The sequence below is a fragment of the Sabethes cyaneus genome, chromosome 1 (assembly GCF_943734655.1).
Source record: "Sabethes cyaneus chromosome 1, idSabCyanKW18_F2, whole genome shotgun sequence".
Taxonomy (NCBI): domain Eukaryota; kingdom Metazoa; phylum Arthropoda; class Insecta; order Diptera; family Culicidae; genus Sabethes; species Sabethes cyaneus.
In genome coordinates, this window is record NC_071353.1 from 155906631 (window position 1) to 155928854 (window position 22224).

At 41.5% G+C, this 22224-nt stretch overlaps 1 protein-coding gene across 1 annotated transcript; it reads left to right on the forward strand.

Moving 5' to 3' along the window:
- Positions 1-1989: 1989 nt before the first annotated feature.
- LOC128732343 (uncharacterized) lies at positions 1990-22207 on the forward strand. Its single transcript, XM_053825589.1, has 4 exons — positions 1990-2517; positions 20972-21271; positions 21351-21754; positions 21820-22207. Exons 1-4 carry the CDS (start codon positions 1990-1992, stop codon positions 22172-22174), a joined length of 1587 nt encoding a protein of 528 aa, XP_053681564.1. The 3' UTR covers positions 22175-22207.
- Positions 22208-22224: the final 17 nt, after the last annotated feature.

Consider the following 22224-nt stretch of genomic DNA (forward strand, 5'->3'; position numbering starts at 1 on the left):
CAAAGGCCTTACGGAAACGGGAAATAAAGAGTATAAAATAGAAGACAAAACATAAAAATTAAATAATAGTCAATAGAAAATAGTAAGCGGAACGTGGAAAGTAGAAAATAGCAAATAGAAAGAAAAAATAGTAAAGTGTAAGCTAAAAAATAAAAATAGAAAATTGAAAATAGAAAACAGGAAATAAATAATAACAGCGAATAAAAAATAGAAAGTGGTAAACAGATAAAAAATTGTAAATTGCACAATTAAAATGAACAAATATAGTAAATAGAAAATAGTAATACAGTGGTAACCCGATTTTGTTACTCCCCGATTTTGTCACTCCCGATTTTGTCACGTTTTTGACCCGATTTTATCACCCCTGATTTTGTCAAGTTTTTTACCCGATTTTGTCACGCTTTTGATTTATCAAAAGCTTAGTTTGAAAATCATTTTGAAACATGTCAAATGTGTTAAGACACTGTGAAAAGAGCTGTGTTGATTATCGTGGAGTTTTCACAAAAGTTGTTTCTTATCTCCACAACTATAATAGCTAGAAGGTCACTTTCTTTGGCAAAGTTCTTTATAATAATCTTCTCAAAAATTTTGTAGAACATTGTTTTGCTCTATCTCTTACTGCTTGAAAAATAAATTTTCTATCTTACTTTTAGGAGGATTAATCAAAGAATGGTTCATACCATAAGAAAGAGCTTTTCACGCTATGAAATTTCTATGCACATAGTTAACCAGTATAATCAACCATTTCGGCGCAATTAAAAAATGCGTGTTTTCATACCTGTGGGACTGCTGTGAACAGGTGACAAATGTCCACAGAGAGGTAGATGGAAGTGCGAAATGTCCTAAAAGTGATCAGAAAGAAATATATGTAGTTCGTTCTAAGTTATCTGCAGAAAAATAAAAATTGAAAAATACCCGATTTTGTCACTGTCCCGTTTTTGTCACCCCTAAATTCATCATGGGGGTGACAAAATCGGGTCATTACTGTAGTAAATTTAAAATTGAAAAAGCAAAATAGGAAATTAAAAACGTAAAAAACATATTTTAGTACCAAACATTGTTGCATATACATACATAAAAATGATTTTATTTTTATTTCGATTAAATTCTATGTTTTCAAGCACAAATTTTAACCACATCTTCCTTTTCACAGCCACTGTGCGGTGCGATGGCCTCTGTCGCATTATCTGAGAGCAGCTCAGCTCCAAGCTCTCTCCAAGAGCGCTAAACCAATTCAGCTCGCAGAGCGCGCCCGGTAAGCCTCTCTCTCCTCTTTCGATGATGCTCTTGCTTGCGTGCGTGGTCCAATCCAACCGAAACGATCTTCAGCAGGCAGGCCCAGGCAGTACGGGCAGACCGCAGCAGACAGCCAAAAAGCAGTCAGCGGTGAGCATTGATCGTGCGAAGTAGTAGCGTGGCGGCGGCGGTAAGTTCTCTTTGACAACAAAAAAAAAAGCAGCAGCAACGGCGATCCGGCCCGAATTCGGCGTCGAACCCGTTTGGTAGTGCGACAGTGTTAGTGTCCTGGTGTAGTTCGGATTCGGAGTATACGCCTAGCCTGTGAAATTACCTGTGTGGGTTTGTTGAGGCTGGCCTGGCCTCACAGCCTATATTTGCCATCATCGATCGTTGCGATCGCGTTGTGTGTTGGATAGTTTTGCGCTGTTTTTTTTGCTTTTTTTTGCTGCTGGCCTTACGGATTGGTGGGAATCGGAAGTCAATACTCCATTAATGTGCAGCTCTGCTGCAGCAGCAATGTTCAGCGAGTGAAGTATGGATTGTTTGATTATTTTGGGTCATACTCATTACCTCACCTGGTGTAAAGGAAGTGAAAAGAAGCATACAAAAAAGAAACCAAGTGGTTCCAGAACAAAGAATATAGTCGTATTGTGACGCTCAAACTCAATGGTTGACGGAGCGGAAGAAAATTAAGGAAGTGCGTGACCCAACAGTACAAGTAGTTTGCGTGATTTCCCCTCATCGACAAACATGGCTTCGACGGGGAAGCGATCCAGCTACGACCCAACCGTAGCCGCGCCGGACGGCGAGGAGCGTCCGCGCAGTTTCTACGATAACCTGACAGCTGCGGGTTCGTCATCCACCGGACCCGCCAAAATTATCCAGATACCGGACATTCAGTTCAAGTTCGATGACGACATTCCGATCACAGCGGATCCCAGACGATCGACGCTGATGAGTAACGCCAGGTCGGACTTCTTCGGGCTTTCCCGACCGTGCCAGTCAGCGCGAGCTGACGAGTCAGCAATCAGCAAATCACACATGCAAAATGACGAATCACAACATTTGCTGGACGATCGCAGGACACCCCCGACGATCGCACCCGGCACCAGCAGTTCGTCTTCACCGGACTCCACAGCCAGCACGGCACCAGCTCGTTCCTGTTCCCCGGGACCGGGGCCGGTCGATGATCCCGCAGAATCGGGGAGCAAATCGCGTCCTCTATCATCGAATCGCAACATCACAATTCGACTGCCGGAGACCGGCACACCATCAGAGGTAGGTTGTTGCACATTTATTTTTCCCTTTTATTTTCGTTTGTCGACAAACGCAAATTATAGTCATCGTTCGTTCGTTAATCGACCGAAGTAAATGAACTATTTCCACTGGCAAACAAAAAACAACGGTCGAATTGTTTGGTATGTTTCCACTACCTGATTAGGTTGTAGTTTTCCAGGTACATTCCAATTCTCTCTCGGTCGGTCACTGGCTACGGGTGGGTTACATTACTACGGTGAATTTCAAATTTCGCTATGCCGCATGGCTCATTATTCGAGCCGGAGCCTACGACCCAGCCAGCAGCAGTGCGAGAGAGCGGCTGTGGTGACGTGATGGCAGTAATCGCTTTTGTTGTTGTTGTTGTTATTGTCGTCGTCGTCCGTCGTCACCATCTGAGTAGGCTGACGGACGTTTACCTTGAGTGAAATAGTTTTAGTTTAGCTGCCTGCCTGCCTGTGCATTGTTGAAAGCCGGCCGCAACAGGGTGGGTCGAATGTATTGGAACAGCATTGTACGCGTTTGGATTCGAAATTTTAGCACTAGAAGCTTTGCTAGCGTTTTTTTACGTAAGACTACAGCTTACTGCAGGCTGTCATTCCATAATTTAGATTCTAGTTACCGTCACGAAAATATGAAAGATTTTGAAGCTCTGCCAATTATGAATGGATTTTATAGTTTAGATACCGGTAGACTCGTAACAGTTGTAGCAAGTTTGCAGTTTCTATTTGTATAATTTTCCATCAGTTTACTGTGATTTCGATTACTTTATTTTAAAAAAGTGACTAAACCCCATCGTTCCAACAGATCGAAGATTCTTTGCGTCGTTCATACTTATACTAATTTGATATTTGTGTTTGGGAAGCCAGAAAAAGTGATAGATCTCCTCACCGTTCACCCCATGTGAGAGGGGTGATGGGGGCTTCGATAAGCGGATTGTTACCGAAAAAGTAAAGGACCCTACTCTCACAGTCACCCTCATCCGAGGGGAAAAACACTGTCGAAAATATATTACTCTTCCCTATGGAAATATTTTTTCAACCTTAATATATTTACCATATATTCTGGAGTACCACAAGGTAGTCGCTTAGGACCGTTGCTGTTCGGGATTCTAATGAACAAATTGCCTGATGCTATCACCCCGGCAAGAATTCTAATTTATACAGACGATATAAAAATATTCTTTCCTATCAAGTCCATGGAAGATTGCCTGAAATTGCAGCTCGACCTAGGCCACGTTGGAAGGTACTGCAAAAACCGTGGATTAAAAGTAAACGCAGAGTGCTCAATAATGACATTCACCAGAAAAGTTAACCTCGTGACCTGGGTGTAACATTCGACCCCTCGCTCTCCTTCAATAGACACATGGATAATGAAGTCAAAGAAAGCCTGAAACTGTTCTCGCTCATTAGAAGCTTTGGCTGTGACCTTAAAGATCCTTATGCTATATTAGCAGTCTAGAAAGGTCTTGTTAGAAGCAAATTAAACTATGCTAGCGTAATTTGGCACCCGCGATACGTAACTCACATTCAGCGAATAAAAGGAATCCAGAGGAGATTCGTTAGATTTGCTCTCAGAAATCACGGATGGAGCGGAGAAGAGCTACCACCTTATCAGGACCTGTGCTGCCTGGTAGCCCTTGAGACCGGTCCTCTCGAGGCATAAGATAGCCGACATCGTGTTCTTCACGAATATTCTTGCAGGACGAACCTGTCAGCCAACCTCTTGCCAGCCGACTAATATTGAATGATACAATACACTTTAGGAAATTGTCACCATTGATTTTTTTCTCCTGTAGAGCCATATTACAACTGCGTTCATTGATAGGGAATATTGTTGTATGACCCATATTTGATTTGGTGCTAGTTAGATATCCTATCATAATTAAGGTGTGAAGGATAATGGTTAACACAGCACACGGTCCCAGTTAGACTCGACTCGTTTCATAAAACCTAATACCCTACCAGGATCGCTTTACCAAATTTCGAAAGGGTCTAATAACCCCTTTCCAAATATTGACATCCTTTGATTGAATAATGCTCCACAGTTGCAGAGCATATGTTCAGCAGTTTCTATATCTAATCGGCAAAAGCCCGAAGATCTTTTTGACTGAGATTTAATAAGATCCGGGCTTTTGCTGCACTTGGTCTTATGAATCTTTTTGCTTAGCTGGATGTATCCGTGGCGTTCCAATTTGATTCTACCATGGACATTTTCCATTTTCTTATTTCGGTCCTCAGAGCACACTCCGGGACTCCGCAAAACGGTTCCGGACCAATGAAGTTTGATGCAGAGCTTTCTCTTGCTAGACTGTCGGCTTTTCCCTCAATACCACAATGACCGGGCACCCCGTATAAAGTTACTTCGTTCCTACTGGCCAATTGCATGAGAGAGAATGCACTCCCTCTAGTTTCGATTTACATGTAAAAGCTTTAGGCGCATTGAGAGCCGTTTGGCCATCTGAACATATGCAGATCTTTGCCAATCTGTACATCCTATTTAAACAGATATTCGCACATTCAATAATGGCGTGAATTTCTGCCTCAAATACTGTTGGGCTTTGACCCATTGATATAGCTTTCCTGACTCCCGGGGCCAAAAACCCCAGATCCTGTATTTTCATTCATCTTCGACCCGTCAGTATAGAACACAATTGAACCTGGACGCAAGCTTGGCCCACCAGACTCCCAAACATAGCCCAGCTAGCATTTTCATATGCATAAAAAAAGTAAAAATAAACATTACGTACAGATATACATGCTAAATAAATCGTATTTCATGCGCAAAATTGGCATATCCGTACTATTTTGGAGGCGATATACGTGATTACGAATAATTTTGAGCGTTACGACTATATAAGTATTTATATACGATAATATCCGATTAAGCGCGAGTCGCTCCGTACTACTCTACGATTTTGTGCTGAAAATCGTATGTATGTCAGTCATTATCATTATATACGACAGAAAATCAACTTGATCCCACTTTATCCAGCTTTAGTTACGATTTGGAGTTTGTTAGGAGATATTTACGATAGTTTTTGTACATTGATATACGAGCTGGTGCTGGCTGGGAGTGGCTTGATTTAAACACTTTGAAGGAAACGTCATAGTTTGTCATCGTTGTCATCCAATCTTCAATTGTAGGAATATCTGAGTTTAGCCTGATCCTTAAACGAGGCCTTAACGATCCTTAAATGTCCTGTCAGATCACCGTCTAAAATCTTGTTATACCGTTTGAATTGCAGGGCACTTTTCGCGGCCTGTTGCTTTACAAATAATTTTTTTTGTTAGATTATAGTCACTTTAACAGATTGGGTCATTCGTGACTTCTGCGGGGTTGGGATTTGAACCCGGGTCCTCGGCGTGAATGCTAACCACTACGCTGGGAGTGCCCCCTACTGTACAAATTGATGTAATGGTAACATGTTAAGAAGGGTATCCAAAGCAACTGATGGTGTACTTTTCATTGCCCCAGTTATTGATATGCAGGTAAACCTCTGCAGTTTACCTACCTTTTTTTTGAGCGGTTACCTCATTAAGTTTGGGCCACCATACAAGCGAAGCGTATGTAACTTTCGGACGGACTATTGCCAAATAGATCCAATGGACCGTTTTTGGTCGTAATCCCCATGTTTTCCCCAAAGCTGTACTACACACCCATAGGGCATTTAGATGAGAGTTCCCATTAAGTTTTTTATCCACCTCATATCTTTGTTCTGCTAGCCTTTTAAGAAGTTCGTCTACTACTAATGACCACAATAAGGGTGATAGTACTCCTCCTTGAGTACAGCCCTTTATGGATCTAATAGTTAGTTGCGCACTTCCAAGATCGGCAGAAATTTCTCGATCTTTTAGCATCGCCATTATCCATTCGATAATACAGTTATGCAGGCCCCTAGATTCCATTCTGCTTTTGGAATAAAGACAACTCGAACCTTTATCCAAGCTTTTGGTATGTAAGTCAGAGCAATACTAGCTCTGAATAATTTGGTCAACACGAGAGTAAGTATTTCTTTTCCCTGTTGGAGTAAAGCTGGAAAAATTTCATTTTTCCCTGCAGATTTGAAAAGTTGAAAGGAACCCAAGCACTATGGGCCAGAAATTAAAATTTCGGGACAAAAATATTTACGGTTAAACAGCGTGTCTCAGCTCAATGTGGTCTTCGGCAACTTTTTGAATAAAAAATTGATGCTTATTTTGAAGGGGTCGTCCAATATTTAAGCGTTATTTAAACAACAATTTAAGTAATAACTTTTTGAGTAAACTTTTTTTCACCTTTTTGGTTTCAAAATATTAAAGATAAACCAATTTCAAGTAATTTTGGTGAAGATATGAAACTTCTACCTTTTACCCATTTTCAGCAATAGACCTTTGTTTATAAACGACCCCTCAAATCAAATTTCTTCTTGTAACATGTTTATTTCAACAGACAGCTCAATGTGATTATCTAGAAAATATTTTGCACATAAAAGAGGAATATTTTTGCTGAAGACTGTTTTGCTTTATATGCATTAATTAATAAGATATAACTGATTTTAGGTTAAAAACCATCTGATGAAAAATCTGAATATTTTAGCCATCTGCAAGTATCTGCAATTAGTTTGCATACCAATTTGTAGGGAATTATTAAAACTATCTGCTCAAATGTGTATTTCAGAGAATACCTCCCAAGTAACAATTTGGATTTTATTACACTCTTATGATGGCATTTAAGACCAAAATTGGTCTTGAAGACCACCATAAGAGTACAATAAAACTCACATTGTTGCTTGGGCTGGGAATACCATGGCTGGGAATACCTGGGAATAGTGCGGATTTTTTTTCATACATTTTATAACTTAATAAATATGCGTCCTAGCGTCAAATAGTCTTCATCGAAAATATGTATTTCAACATACTAAATAACTTTGTAGAACATTTGAAAGCAATAAAATAATCGTGTGCAAAGTTATTGAACGTAATTGATTTTTAAGTGCTCTTTTTTAACACATCATTATATTTCGTAACCGGTAACAGATAGATAGTTACTTTATTCAGCAAAGTTGCTTATTTTAGTATTTTCTGCAACTTTTGGAGAAAAAAACTTTTTTAAAAAATTATTTAAAAAAACAAAAGTTTGCATCACCCTAATAGGTGAATTCATGGTCACCCTAATAGTGCAGGAAGACGTGCTATATTTTATTATTTTACTTCTCCGAAGACACCACCTTTGAAAAAATACACATTTTTCATCAAACGGTTATAGGCCTAAAAACAGTTATATCTTATTAATTAATGCAGGAAAAGCAAAACAGTCTTCAGCAAAAATATTCCTCTTTTATGTGCAAAATGTTGTCTAGAACATCACATTGAGCTGTCTGATGAAAGAAATATGTTACAAGAAGAAATGTGATTTGAGGGGTGGGTATGAAATGGGGAAGGCAAACGAGAAAGCGACCTTTTATATTCTGAAACCAAAAAGGTGAAAAAAAAAATTTACTCAAAAAGTTATTACTTAAATTGTTGTTAAAGTAACTCGTAAATATTGGAAGACCCCTTCGAAAGATGCATCATTTTTTCATTCAAAAAGTTGCCGAAGACTACATTGAGCTGAGACACGCCGTTTAACCGCAAATATATTTGTCCCGAAATTACAATTCCTGGCCCATAGTGCCAAGGCCCATTCAACCCTGGATAGCGTGAAGATTTCACAAACTTAAAGATAGGCATCTGTTGACCATAGGCCTCATCTAAGTCCTGTGCTTCAACAGATACAGGTGTTGATCCTGGGAAGTGAGTTCTCATCACTACTTCCAATGTTTCAGAGGATTCGACAGTAAAATTCAATTCTCTATTATATTCAGTCAGAGCCTTTTTGTATTGATTCCAGTTAGAAGGAACTTTTGCTCGATTGAACAACGATTTATTCCTCAATTTTGCCAGTTTGTCGTTTCACCAAGAAACATCCCTACTGGATGATGTTTGTTGAACTGGCCAGCTCGCTTGATATGATGAGATCATTTTATTAATGACTTCATCAGAGGCACTTTCTAGTTGTGAGAAAGTTGTTATGGATGTACCATCCATTAAGTAGTCAATAAGTGTAATGTAATAAAAATGTGTTATAAGTGTAGTGTAATAAAAATGTATTTTGACCAAGTTTCAAGTGGTCACGTGTTTCTCCGAGATGGCCAAACCGATTTATGTGCTATTAGTCTTGTTTGAAAGGTAATGCAGCATCGCTGCGCAGTGGTACGACTCCATACAAATGCTGGCCAAGCAAAAAAATCTCTTTAAATCAAAGATAATATGTGGTTCTTAAGTAATTTTGGGGTGCTGAGCCCGAATTTCAGGTTTATTTTGTATTAGAACGTATATTTTTTGTGTTTAGGGAGAATCTTCAACTATTTTTCAAGTATTTTTAAGTATAATGACGTAAAAGAAATAAGGCTCATTTGGAAAACTTTTATAAAACAATACAAAGCAAGTATGTGCTTTAATAAACAACACAAAATCTTTTTCCTTTTTTTGGGTTATCCAACTGGTCGCTTAATGGCGTATAAAACTCTGCGCTGGGCCCTTTTGTGATGTCAACAAAGTATCAGGGAGACCTCAAACATCACTTCTACCTGACGAGACAGGCAATGTCGCCCACTAAAACACAGGCAGAGCCCCAAGCATAGCCGTCAGGCCTATGCCCGCAGCCAGAGACGTTCCGGCCCAGCGTGGACTCCACGAACTGACTCTAAGATCTCTCTGCCAATGGCCGGAATGTCATATTTTGAATATAATGATGATGAGAAGAAAAATGATAGATCGAATTTGTAAATGTGCTTTGGATTTTTTGTACTACTTGAGTTGCAAAATGTAATGTAGTGAAGAAGTGGAGGATTCGTCAGCCCCGCCTGACACCGGTCCTCAGCCGCGCGCCCGCCATCAATATTCCAACACTAGCAACCACAAATGAACTAATAAGAAAGACAAATTTCCGAGCATTAGTGGTTAACAACTTATCAGGGGAAGTTTAATTTTTCATCCCCCTTGCAGTCCCAAGATACAAAGCTGATTGAGCGCAGCACAAGCTGGACGTTCGCGGTAGTCGACAGAAGCTTTAAAATATAGACGTACCCGCCTTCCAACCCTCGAGACCAAAGAGCTAGTGCAGTAAAGCTGTGGCTTAAACGTCTCTCTAGTTTAGTTCTCTGATTAGTTAAAAATCCCTACACCACGCCAAGGTTCAGTTTTACCGTAGGGGTAAAAGTCATCAATTTATTTCCGTAAAAAAGGTTAATTATTGTCAAAGTCTCTGTCAAAGGACTGACGCGAACTGACTGAACCTAGACTCTAAGTTTATTGCCCTATTTATACGATTTATACATCGTTCGATATAAGCTTATTGTTAGTACATCTAGCGAGAACAACAATAGCGCTTTGTCTGCTTCTTCGTCCGAATACACTGATTGTTGTCTGCTAGATGTGAAGGTCAACGCGGTCGCACCGCGGCGTTGTGCCGCCACATCCTTTTTATAAAACCAATAAAACTATCTAAAATTGTTCTTATAGCCTGCCAACGTTAGTTAGTTAGTTTAACATTGCGCCTCCGGCCGTCTTCTACGATTATGCCCATGCTGATTTTGGGGTTATTCTAAATGTTTTAAGCAGCATCAACTGGAGCACAGTTTTAGATAATGACTGCTGCCACAACCTTCTCCAATATCTTGAACTGCGTTATCGATCGTCACGTTCCCAAAAAAACTGCTCCCGCTCAGTACCAGATACTCTGGCTAAACACTATGTTGCGAGTTACGGCGTCTCAAATCTGAAAGGAAAGCTGCTCTAAAGAAATTTTCGAGGTACAGAACCTTACCCCTCCGCAACCACTATCTGTCGATTAATACAAGATACAAACGCCTGAGCCGTTCTTGCTTTCGAAGCTACCTGAGAAATGTCGAGCGAAGATTTCAACGTAACCCTAAATCTTTTTGGAAATATGTCAACGAGCAACGGAAAGGTGACTGTCTACCCTCGGTTATATTCCTGGGTGACAAAACGGCGAGCAACTCTGAGCAAATTTCTGAACTGATCTCGATGAAATTCTCCAGTGTATTTACTGAGGAAAGTTTGACGATTGCAGAGATATCCACAGCGACCGAGTGTGTTCCTTTCCTGGGTCATTCTTTGAACAACCTCACCATCGACGAAGTGATGGTTACATCGGCCGCCGCGAAGTTGAAGCTTTCTCGAGCCGTTGGACCGGACGGTATATCACCTGTGTTCCTGAAAAAATGCATCCACGCTATCGCTGCTCCAATGAGCCATCTTTTCAGCTTATCCGTTATCTCAGGTATCTTTCCCTCAGCATGAAAATCGGCTTACATGTTCCCTGTGCATAAAAAGGGAAATAGGAAAAACGTAGGAAACTATCGAGGAATCTCTGCTCTAAACTCAATTTTGAAACTGTTTGAGCTCGCCCTGTTTGAACCAGTATTTGCATTTTTTAAACAGTATATCTCTGGTAACCAACACGGATTTATGCCCAAGCGCTCCACGACTACCAATCACTTGACTCTTACATCCTACATGATAAATAGTTTCGATGCTCGGTCGCAAACAGATGTCATTTACACTGATCTTTCCGCAGCTTTCGACCACGAAATCGCTATTGCTAAACTGGATAAGCTTGGCATAGGTGGTCCGTTGCTGCGTTGATTCCGTTCATACTTATCCGATCGCCACTTAAAGGTGAACACTGTGGGCAGCCTCTCTGGATCGTTCACTGCTCATTCTGAAATACCACAAGGCAGCCATCTTGATCCTTTAATATTCCTTATCTACTTCAACGACGTCAACTACCTGCTTAAAGGTCCGCGACTCCAGTTTGCTGACGACCTCAAGTTATATTCAAAAGTCGAAAATCTATCCGACGCCGCTGTCCTTCAGGAGGAATTATCGACCTTTGCCAAATGGTGTGTCGACAACCGCATGCTGCTTAACCCCAACAAGTGTGAAGTCATCATATTTTCCAGAAAGCTGGGCCCGTTCGCTTTTGACTACAAGCTGTCAAATACGCCATTACGTGGCGAAAACTGCGTCAAAGATCTGAGGATACTGTTCGACTCTAAACTTACACTCTAACAGCACTTCGCATTCATCATGGACAAAGCCTGCAGCAACCTTGGCTTTATTATGCGCATCGGCAAGAACTTCAACGATGTTTACTGCTTGAAAGCTCTTTTTTGTGCATTAGTCCGCTCCAATCTTGAATACTTTGCTCCAGTTTGGAGTCCATACTATCAGAATGGAGTTAGCCGAATCGAGTCAGTGCAGCGGAGATTCATCCATTTTGCTCTTTGGAGACTTCCGTGGAATAACCCTTTCCAGCTGCCAAGCTACGAACAACGCTGTAGGCTCATCGAGTTAGACCACCTTCATGTTCGTCGTGATGTAAATAGAGCAACAATTTATAATGTTGAACAGCAAACTCGACAGCTCGTTACACTGCTTCAAACCATTTAACGTCACAAATGATTCCGATATCTCACACCCACTGTTCTGACGCTTGATTTTGACCCATCAATGGTAGCAAATACCGATACCAGTCAGCCTACTAATCAGTTTGGTTGGAAAGCCCTGTTCAAGCATAATTCGCAACAGCTTATTTCGTTTAACTGCATCGTACGCCGCCTTGAAACCTCTTAGAAATGGTGAGTCTGCAAGTTGAATTCCTCGAATTGGTCGAGAATCTGTTACAAGGTGACCGTTTGGTCTATCGTGGAGGGTTGCTTCTCGAAAATCGCACTGTTATTTGCTAACAAAATTTTCCTGCAACGGCCGCAGCTAATGAATGCGGCAGAGAATTTTGTATGCAAAGTTGAGGAGAGTAATGTTCCGATGATTGCTGCGGCTTTCAACAGTTCAGCGGGATTGCCGGCTTTTCGAGTCGTGCTAGTCGAAACAATTCTCGCCTTGTAGAAAGCGTGTAGATCCTAGTGCTGGCGTTTTCTACCACTGTGGATTCTCTTTTCGGTTCTAACTTTTGAGTTGCAGCTTTGAGATAGTCTTACATACTGTCAGATGGGGTAACTTGCAACAGTTCTTCTCAGCTATGAGTGCAAGCACAAACTTATCTGCAGCACATTTGAGGACATAGGAGCTAAATAATAGAAGCAACAGTACCCCAAGACCTTTTACTCCTGTTACTCTGTTGAGTTGCTCTTTATATAACGTACATTTCCAATGAATATGGTTTTTCCCACGTGAAAATGAGATTATAGAGCACTTAGGCACGCTCAAGACCGACACGTTTCTGGAGCACCAATCATGAAAGTCATTCAAATTCATGCATGCTGCTCGATGCAATCGGCTGTCGAACGTACGACAAGGACGAAAACGGTCTAATGGTATAACATGGCAGACGTCGTTAAACAATGATGAAAACCCCGATTTAATCCACCTAGTGGTGAAAGGAACCTTTGTTATACGGTCTTACTTGCTATTTGAGATAGAAATCGACACGTCTTCGGAACATAATTCATTTGTTGGTTAACGTTGCGTAGTGCGTTGGTTTACATAAAATTTTTGAAAATTGAATAAGTTTTAAAATTTGAACAAAATGGGAACACTTTTAAATTTTGATAGATCCTTTTTCATGAAATTGCTGAGTAAGGATAAGTAAGTTGTTATTATTCTGAGTAAGTGCAAATAGAAGTAAGTTGTAAGAGGAAATCTTATTCTTTAACATATACATTGCCTAGTAAAGGTCTAGTTTACACTCAAGTACTTTTTTTACACGGTTTAGTTTTTTGAGTGTTAAGAACGGGGTAACTTAGAGACCATTCATTTATTTCTCAATACATTTGGGAGTAGCTCGACATTCCTCACGTAGATTGTAAATAGTTCCTTAGCTGCACCGTTTTCGAGTAATCGAAAAAAACAAACAGTGTAAAAAAAGACTTGAGTGTATAGGTTTTTGAACTATGCATAATTCCCTGTAATGCCATTCTATTTGATTCACATCAATAGAGTTTTCTTGAATAATTTTCATCAATTTTTATTAACCTTCGGTTACTTACGCTGTTGTATTTTGTACAACACGTGTAGGTTTTTCAACGCCATATTGTTATAAACTTACAAATCGTTGTTTAACTAACGTATATCCGGTTAATGGTTATGCTTCATTATGCCGCTTAAATTTCAAATAGCTAACTTTTGTTCCTTTTAAATACCGTACGACCCTTTTTAATAACTGTCAGTAAATCGTAAGAGGATTTTGTTGAAATCTTCCTAGGAAACCAACCGGGTAATATAAATCTGGTCTGGTACATAGCATGATAAACATTATTGTCCCTTTTCATTCCACCACCGGGGAGACTGCTTTAAACCGTAGACAGACTTTACCAATCTGCACACGGTGTTTGGCGGTGCACTAACGCCTTCTGGAATTTCCATAAAAATTTCCTCTTTTAATTCTCCATGCAGGAACGCCGTTTTACGGTCATGTGGTGAAACCAGAAACCTTGATGAATGCCGATAGCCACTATACTCCTTATTGTGGTCAATTTCACTACAGGTGCAAAAACCTTTTACAACCAGTCGGGGTTTACATCTTGCTGGTTCACCATACTCGTCCACTTTCACACGAAAAACCCATTTCGACTTCAATGGTTTCACTTTATCTGGGCAGTTCACAATCATCCAAACGTTGTTCCTCGCCATGGATTGAAGCTCATCCTGTACAGCTTGTTGCCACACCATCCGGTCAGGTCGATTTTTGATTTCATCAAATGTCTCGGGTGCATCTAATGAAAATAGACTGCCAGAAGTTGCTCTGTATCCGGTAAAGTAGTCGAGTAACTCACAGGGTAACCTGCGTTCCCGTCCGCTGGTCCTCGACAATACATCTTGTCGTTCTGTATGCGGAGGGAGCGCTATGTTGATGTCTTCTGTCGTTGTTGGTTCACTTTCAAGAGCATCGATTTCATTTGAGTCGGCCTCAGCATCATGGAATTCACAGTCATTTTCAGGTTGAACACCAAATTCCCCCTCTTGCTCGAAAGGCATATTTATTATCAGCGGTACGTCTTCTTCGGAAACGTCAGCAAATTTCACGTCTCTAGTGATGATTATTTTTCGTAATGTCTTGTCCCAAAGTCTATAGCCGTTTGGAGTGTAACCGATCATTACCATTTCACGACTCTTCAGATCTAACTTTTACCGTTGTTGTGCCGGTATCCACGTGAAGCATTTACATCCAGATATCTGTAATTTTTCCAAATTTGGTTTGGTATCCAACCACACTTCTGCTGGAGACTAGGCACGTTACTAGGCACAGCTGCTGTCGGACTTCTATTTAGAAGGCGTACACATGCAAGTGCTGCTTCAGACCATAGACTTTTCGGTACTTTTGAATCTATGAGTACTGAGTGCGAATTTTTTCTACCAAGGTTCGATTCAATCTTTCCGCCATGCCATTTTGTTGTAAGGAATAAGCAACCATTTTGTTTATAGTAGTTGCGTTGATCAGCACGTAGATCATTCCAAAGTGACTGTAATCATCGATGAAGCTGACGAAATATCGAGATCCATCCCATACCGTAGGATCTATAGGGCCACAAACATCCGAGTGTATTCTCTCAAGTGGGCAACTTGGCCGTCTTCTGGTACCGTTAAAAGGCTTCCGACACTGCTTACCTTGTATACATGGTTCACAAATAGCAGTTTTTGGTGTCTTTTTGATTCCTTTTAATGCACCTTGATGGATCATTTTCTCCAAGTCACTCTGACTAATGTGGCCCAAACGTCGATGCCAGAGTTTTTCAGTTTCCACGTAGCAGTGATTATTCACCAATAGTTCGATTCCATATAAATTTCCTACAAGATGACCTGTGGCCAGAATAACTCCGTCTTTCACCAGAACTGCTCTGTCGCCTGAGAATACTACATCAATGCCCATCAATGGGGGGCTCCGTAGCCGCAAGGTTATCGAGTCTGCTTTGACAAGCGAGTGGTCGTGGGTTCGAATCTTAGTAGAATCAAGCCATTCGATGTCAAGTGACTTTAGCATGGGTTCATTCTCAGGCCCCTTCATTTACCCTTCCTTCATGCTGAATTCTATATTTACCCTCCCTGAAGCCTCTTGACAGTGCAAATGTCCCCCCTATAGTTAAGTGTACTGGTCAGAGGTATGAATGAGTCCTCGCCAGGGACGGCTATAATATGGGATACTACTGGCAGCGAGGAATAAAAGTGGGTAAAGTAGATCAAGCTTTGAAGGAAGGATAAGCCCCAATACACACAAGCACGCATAAAATTTAATAAAGCATATCGCTCATTCAATAGCGATTATAGGAAAAAGCAGAATGCAGTGCAGGTCATACAGCAAACACCCGGGCGATATCACAATAGATCAACTACACTGGTCGCAGTGATGAGTCCACACATGGAAAAAAATGCCCATTTTCGTCATTTTCTTTACTGACATTAAATTCTCCCTCAGTTCTTGAACGAGCAAAATATCCTTCACATTAAACATTGCTTACAGCGTTTATCTCTCCTATCTCCTGGGCTACCATTGTCTGACCTTCCTTTGCCACTTGGATTTTTATTGGCTTATCCAGTTTTCGCAGTAACGAGATCACAGACTTGTCTCCCACCAGGTGATCACTGCAGCCTGAGTCTAACTTGAAACAGATCCACATCTGCCATAAAACTTACGAAGTTTTTAACAACAGAACTTCTATTTTTCTGACGGCAGTCTTTCTTGAAGTGTCCTCGTTTACCACAGCCGTGACACTTTCCATTAGATTCCTCTGCTAGAAGCCTCTCCTTTACTAAATCCAGTGTTAGCTCAGTCTCTATTTTATTCTCCAAAGCGATCACAAAGGGATCATACGATTCTGGCAGTGTTAAGAAAAGCTGCGATACCAGATGCGCCTCCACCAGAGTAGCACCAGCCGTCTTCAACTTTCTCACAAGTCCATCGAATTACAAGAGATGACTTCTCATATCAGCTTCATTTTTCATATGAAATCGTGCCAACTACTTCCGAACCAGGCAGGGTCTGACTAATGTCCGATTTTTGGCGTACTTTGCTTCCAAACTTTCTCCCATTAGTTTTGACGTTGTCTTCTCTCTAACGATTTCCAAGCAATCTTCAGTTAGGCAGCTTATCAACAGCGCTTTTCCTTTGCGGTCCTTTGCCATGAACCTGTTCTTCTCAGCTTCTTCCACTGGCATATTTTCAGTTACAGAACTTCTGAGACTCCGGCTGCTTCCAAGAAAAGCTTGACACAGTAACTCCAGTTTTCATATTCACCAACGTTTCCACGAAACTGCTGTATTCCGTGAGCAAGGTCCTTATACGAAGATTGATGGACAAGACAAAAACACGTATCACTCTTACAACATTTAAGGATAAAAACAATATTAACAAAAATTATTTTTACCTACGCGTCGACTGGTTTCAGGCATTCTAAGCCTATCATCAGGACGATGCCGATGTCCAACTGATTACGTATTGTTTATCTGGTTCGAAGAGCGGGAGAAATTGTTAACTTGATCTCACTTTTTTGCCAATCCGAAGAGAGAGGAAATTAGTGGTAGATCATCTCCATTCATAGGAGGTTTCTCAGCATTGGCGATACACATTGATCCCCATGCATTTAGCAGTGAAACCTTCTTAATGGTTTTGATTAATTTCGCACACTCCCAATTTATTTTATGCCGTAATTCTTCACTGTGCGCTGCTACACTAGAGTCGCATGATCGACTGTGCTCCACGGCCTTCCTATGTTCCCTCAGTCTAATTTTGAATTTGCGACGTGTTTGTCCAATGTAGATAGCGGGGCAATCTTGGCATGGAATTTGATAGATTCCAGATTGTTCCTCAAGCGGGATTTTGTCTTTGAGGTTGCACAACATTTCCCGTAGCTGCTTTTGAAGGCTGTCGCTAATCCAAGTTGGTTAAGGATGTTTTTGATCGAGTTTGTAATAATTGGATAAAACGGTAGGCTGATCCTAACTTTCCCATCGCTCTCTGGTTGAAGAGTTGTTGCATTCTGTCGGCGTTTTTTCCGTTCATGTTTCCGCAGGATTTTGTTCACAAATTTGCTGTCATATCCATTCTGTTCGGCGATGTTGTGTATTTTCTCCCTTTCCGCATCAAACTCTTCTTTTTCCAACGGTATATTGAAAAGACGGTGGGCCATCGACTGGAATGCTGCTTGCTTTTGGGCTCCAAAATGGTTGGAATCGGATGTTATGAAACGGTCTATTAATGTTGGTTTACGGTAGATGCCAAATTTCCAAGTTTTGTGTTCTTTTATTGAGATGCGAAGATCTAAAAACGGGAGTGTACCGTCTTGTTCTTTTCCAACCGTAAATCTGATCGAGTCGTGTTTCGAGTTCAGTAGGTTGAGCGTTTGTGACAAATAGCGTCCCTTCACCAATGCAAACACATCGTCGACGTACCGTTTCCAAACCCGGGGGAACAGTTTGTCTTTTTGTACCTCGGTCTCAAAATCGCTCATAAATACTTCAGCTAATAGCGGTGAAAGCTTACTTCCCATGCTAAGGCCAAAGTTTTGTTTGTAAAACTTTCCGCGTAACATGAGTAAGTTCTGCTTCATACACAACTGTGCCACCTAAAGATATGCCGCAATGTGGTTCGAGGGGACTTGTTTTCGGTCTAAATGTGTACGTAAGCTTTTTAAGGCGTCTTCTACGGGTACACTGGGGAACAGAGAAGCAACATCGAACGACACCATGATCTCACTGCGTCGTATCTCAAGGTGTTTGATCTGATCTACAAGTTCTATCGAATTGTTTACACTCTTGCCGTGAGTCACAGGATATCGTTTGATCTCATCAACCAGCCAAGCAGCCATTTTCTCGGTTGGTGTACAGATGTTTGACGAAATTGGACGCATAGACAGTGGATTCTTATGGATTTTGGGTAGGCAGTATAGTGAAACGACCTTCGGGTTTGGTACGTAAAGACGTCGCTCAAGCTTTTCATCCCCAATTAGCCGTGCCACTTTTTGTCGAACAACGTTAGCCTCCTCTATCATAGTATTGAGAGGATCTTTGGGTTTTCCATTTTAGAATTTACACTCTTCATACGTACCTTCATTTATCATGTCGAGTACGCGCGAGTCGTAATCGATTTTATCCATGATCACAATTGCATTACCTTTATCAGCGCGGGAATAAATCACGTTACGTTCTTTAAGCTGCTTGATAATACTGACGGTATCAGCTTTGAAGCGTTTAGTTTCCACCTGCTTATTTTTGGCACGCACGGATGACGGATACCTGATTTAGACGGAAGATCCTGGTATTGGACCACACTTTCAACACTATTTATAATGTCTGCAATTGGAGCAGAAGACGGTAGAGTTGCAAAATTTAACCTTTTGTTAAGGAGGGCTAATTCATTTTGTGTGAAACGCGTAGAAGAAAGATTGACCACAAAATTGTCGATCACTTGCGGGGTTTGATGTGCGGGGTTCGATTTTTGCAATCGTTCTAGAGAAAGATGCTTTTTGTGGTGTTTTTGCTTCGTTTGCATCACCCGCTTAGATAAATTGTGATGCCATTGTTCAACACTTTCTGCCAACATTCAAGCCTTTTATCTTTACATTTGTATACAACACACTCAGCCGCCGTATGGTATTCTGCTTCTTTCAGCAGCCGTAAATGAAGCGGATCCTTATGCCTAGTGCCCATAACCTATTGAGGGACTTTAACGAAGATACATAAAAACGTAGTTTGAACGAAGAACTATTTATTACGTCTAAACTCAACTGAGTGTAATGTTGGAATGAACTGTTAGCAAAAAATAACACCTCTCGGTTTCTATGTAAAATGATTACATCTGCATGTTAGGCGATTGCTACTAAGTTAACAGATTTCATCCAATTTCAAGTCTAATTTAAACTTTCATTTCAAGTCTGATTTCAAATGTTATTCCAGATCTAATGTCCAATTTAGACACAGTTTATGTTCAGTTTCAATTCCAATTTTAAGTTAAATTTCGTATTCATTTTCAAATCTAATTCGAAGTCTGATTCAATTCCAATTTCAAATAAAAACTTCAAATTCTGCTTTAGGTCCGGTTACTTGTTTAATTCCAAGTAAATCTTCCAGTCCGCATTGCTCTAAACTTAAGTCTACTTTTAACACTGCTTTCCAGTCCAGTTCTAATTGCTAGTTCAAATTCAACTTTGATTTTAAATGCAGTTGCAACCGAGAGTCCGAAATTTTAAACTAATCGGCCGATATTTTTGTGGTAAATAGATTCGCCTTCCTACGATCCCACCCGTATTCCGGGCCAACATGCTCTTCCGAAAGATCGGATCGGATATGCTACAATATTGTATTCCACCCGTTTGTTGTTTTGTTTGGATATTTTAGAAGCAGTTGATAACCTACCACACTACTTACGTTATTAGCACTTTCCGAATCTGCAAATTTAAATATAACTCCACATTTTAATTCCAGATTGATAGAACTTTTCAAAATAAATGAGTTGGGAAATTTAGCACAAAACTGTTAAGAAAATTTGACAACTGAAAAACTTACGACTGAATGTGGGTGGGCACAGTCTACTTTGATCTGACATCTGACATTGAATGTCGGCTGTGGAGGAAACAGGGGAAATGATTCAACCATTCAACATATAGAAGGTCCATCGGGAAAATGAATATGTTTGAGAAATAAAAGGTAAAATACTAAATCTAGGAAACAAAAAATAGTATTATCCACACAGTTTCACACCGTACTATTTGCTAGATGGATGATGGGCATCAACCATCAGAGAAGTGCACATGCATGTAGGTACAGTTTTTGCCACCGCAAAAGAATGCGCCGGCCGGGGCACACATTTGCACGTGCCTTTTCATGAATTCGATTCTCGTAAATCCATTTCACGCTTAACGGCGCTTTTTTTCTTGCTGCCATCCTTCCATCACGTTTCTCCGGTCCGATTGAATGATTTCCACTCTCATTCCACAGCCTGTCGGTACCGTCAGTACGACGGTAGGCAGGCAGTTGGCATTGGCACTGGCACTACTGGTGAAGATGGTTTTTATTTGCCAACCTCCCCAGGGAGGTGAGAAGAGACGGGGGACGGAACGGGGATACCGTACTCTTGAATTAAAGTCTCGTAGTCAGTTTGTACCTATACCTAGTTGCGTTTGGCTAATTGCAACGCAGAGATGATGAAACAAACGTTCGACAGCCGGCTCGGCTCGGCCAATTCTATTCAAATAGTCATTAGAGTGCACTTATATCATTCGTTGGCCGCTGTTGCGGCCGCTGATGGTGATGATAATAGTAATGATGTTATTAAGTGTAATGAGCTTTGCGCAGCAAAGTGTTATACTTTCGAAATCATCTTAAAAGATAGCTTACATTAAAACACTACAAATGTCTGATTGTTTTCATCTTCTTTTCCTTCATCATTCCCGTCCACACAGGCAGTGTACATGACCACGACGGTGCCGCAGAACTTTTCGAAGAACACCAACAACCTGATCGGACGGCACAAACCGACCCGCAGCAGCTTGCGGCACAGCCGCATGCTGGTGGTCAACAAGGCCTTTCACCAGCGTTACCCCCGGGGGAACGCTCTGAATCTGAAACACATCCGACTGAGCCGAACGCTGATGGTACTGAAGGTGCTGATCGGTACGATACTTACGCTGATGGGCATGGCCATCATGGTGTGGTCGCCCAGCACTCACACCAAGGACAACCCCTACTGGGCCGGGTTGATTGTGAGTACCACCCCCCCCCCCCCCCCGCTCGTTCGTCAAAATGAAGACGTTAAACATTGAACTCTGTTTTCTCCAACAGCTAATCCTGTGCGGTTCCATGTTCCTCATCCTGTTCGACTTCAAGCGCCGACCGGCGAGTCGAGTGCGCGAAAATTGCTTCAACTTTATCCGGATCAACGCCCTGGTACTGCTGCTGTTGACCGTTTTCTTTACGATGCTAGCGTTTATCTATGCGCTGCTGCATACGGTCAACCTCAGCTCCAGTGGGCTCCGCTGTGAACCCGAGTACAGCTTCAATGTCAATTCGTCCAGCTGTGTGTGCTGGATCGATGTGCGTCGGCCGCTTCCGGCGGAGGCAGCTGCCGAGCTGCGAAGCAGCGACGAGTTGGAGGATGCGAACAGTACGGTGGTCACTACGATCGTTGATCGTCTAAGGACGATCGAACAGTTGGAGCAGGATGGTGCCATCCGGCTGGAATATCGGTATGTTCTATTGAATTCCAAAAAAAAGGTGATTCTGATTCAACTTTTCTGTTTTTTTTTTCTAGTGATTTCAACTGTAGTGAGGTGCTCGGAATTTGGTACTACGTAACGCTGGGTTCTGCGCTGCTGAACAGCTTAGGTTGCCTGCTGGCAGCAGGCTTCCTCGTCATCTACGGGGTCGAATGCCAGCGGCGCGATAACCAGCTGAAGTATTTCACTGTGAGAACGAACGGCAACGGAGCACGATTAGCTCAACACAACACAGCTGACGAAGGTAGTGGTGGCGGTGGCGAAAGCAGTGAAGCTAGCGCCGCCTGCGGAAAACCGCCGGAAGACAATGAGCTGCTGTCATCGGAACCACCAACCCAGCCCGAATCGAAAGTTACCGAAAGTATTGACTTGAAAACCACGCAAACGTGATACAAAGATAGCTATTTTGTATCCAAGTATTATTTTTTCTAACTAAAAAA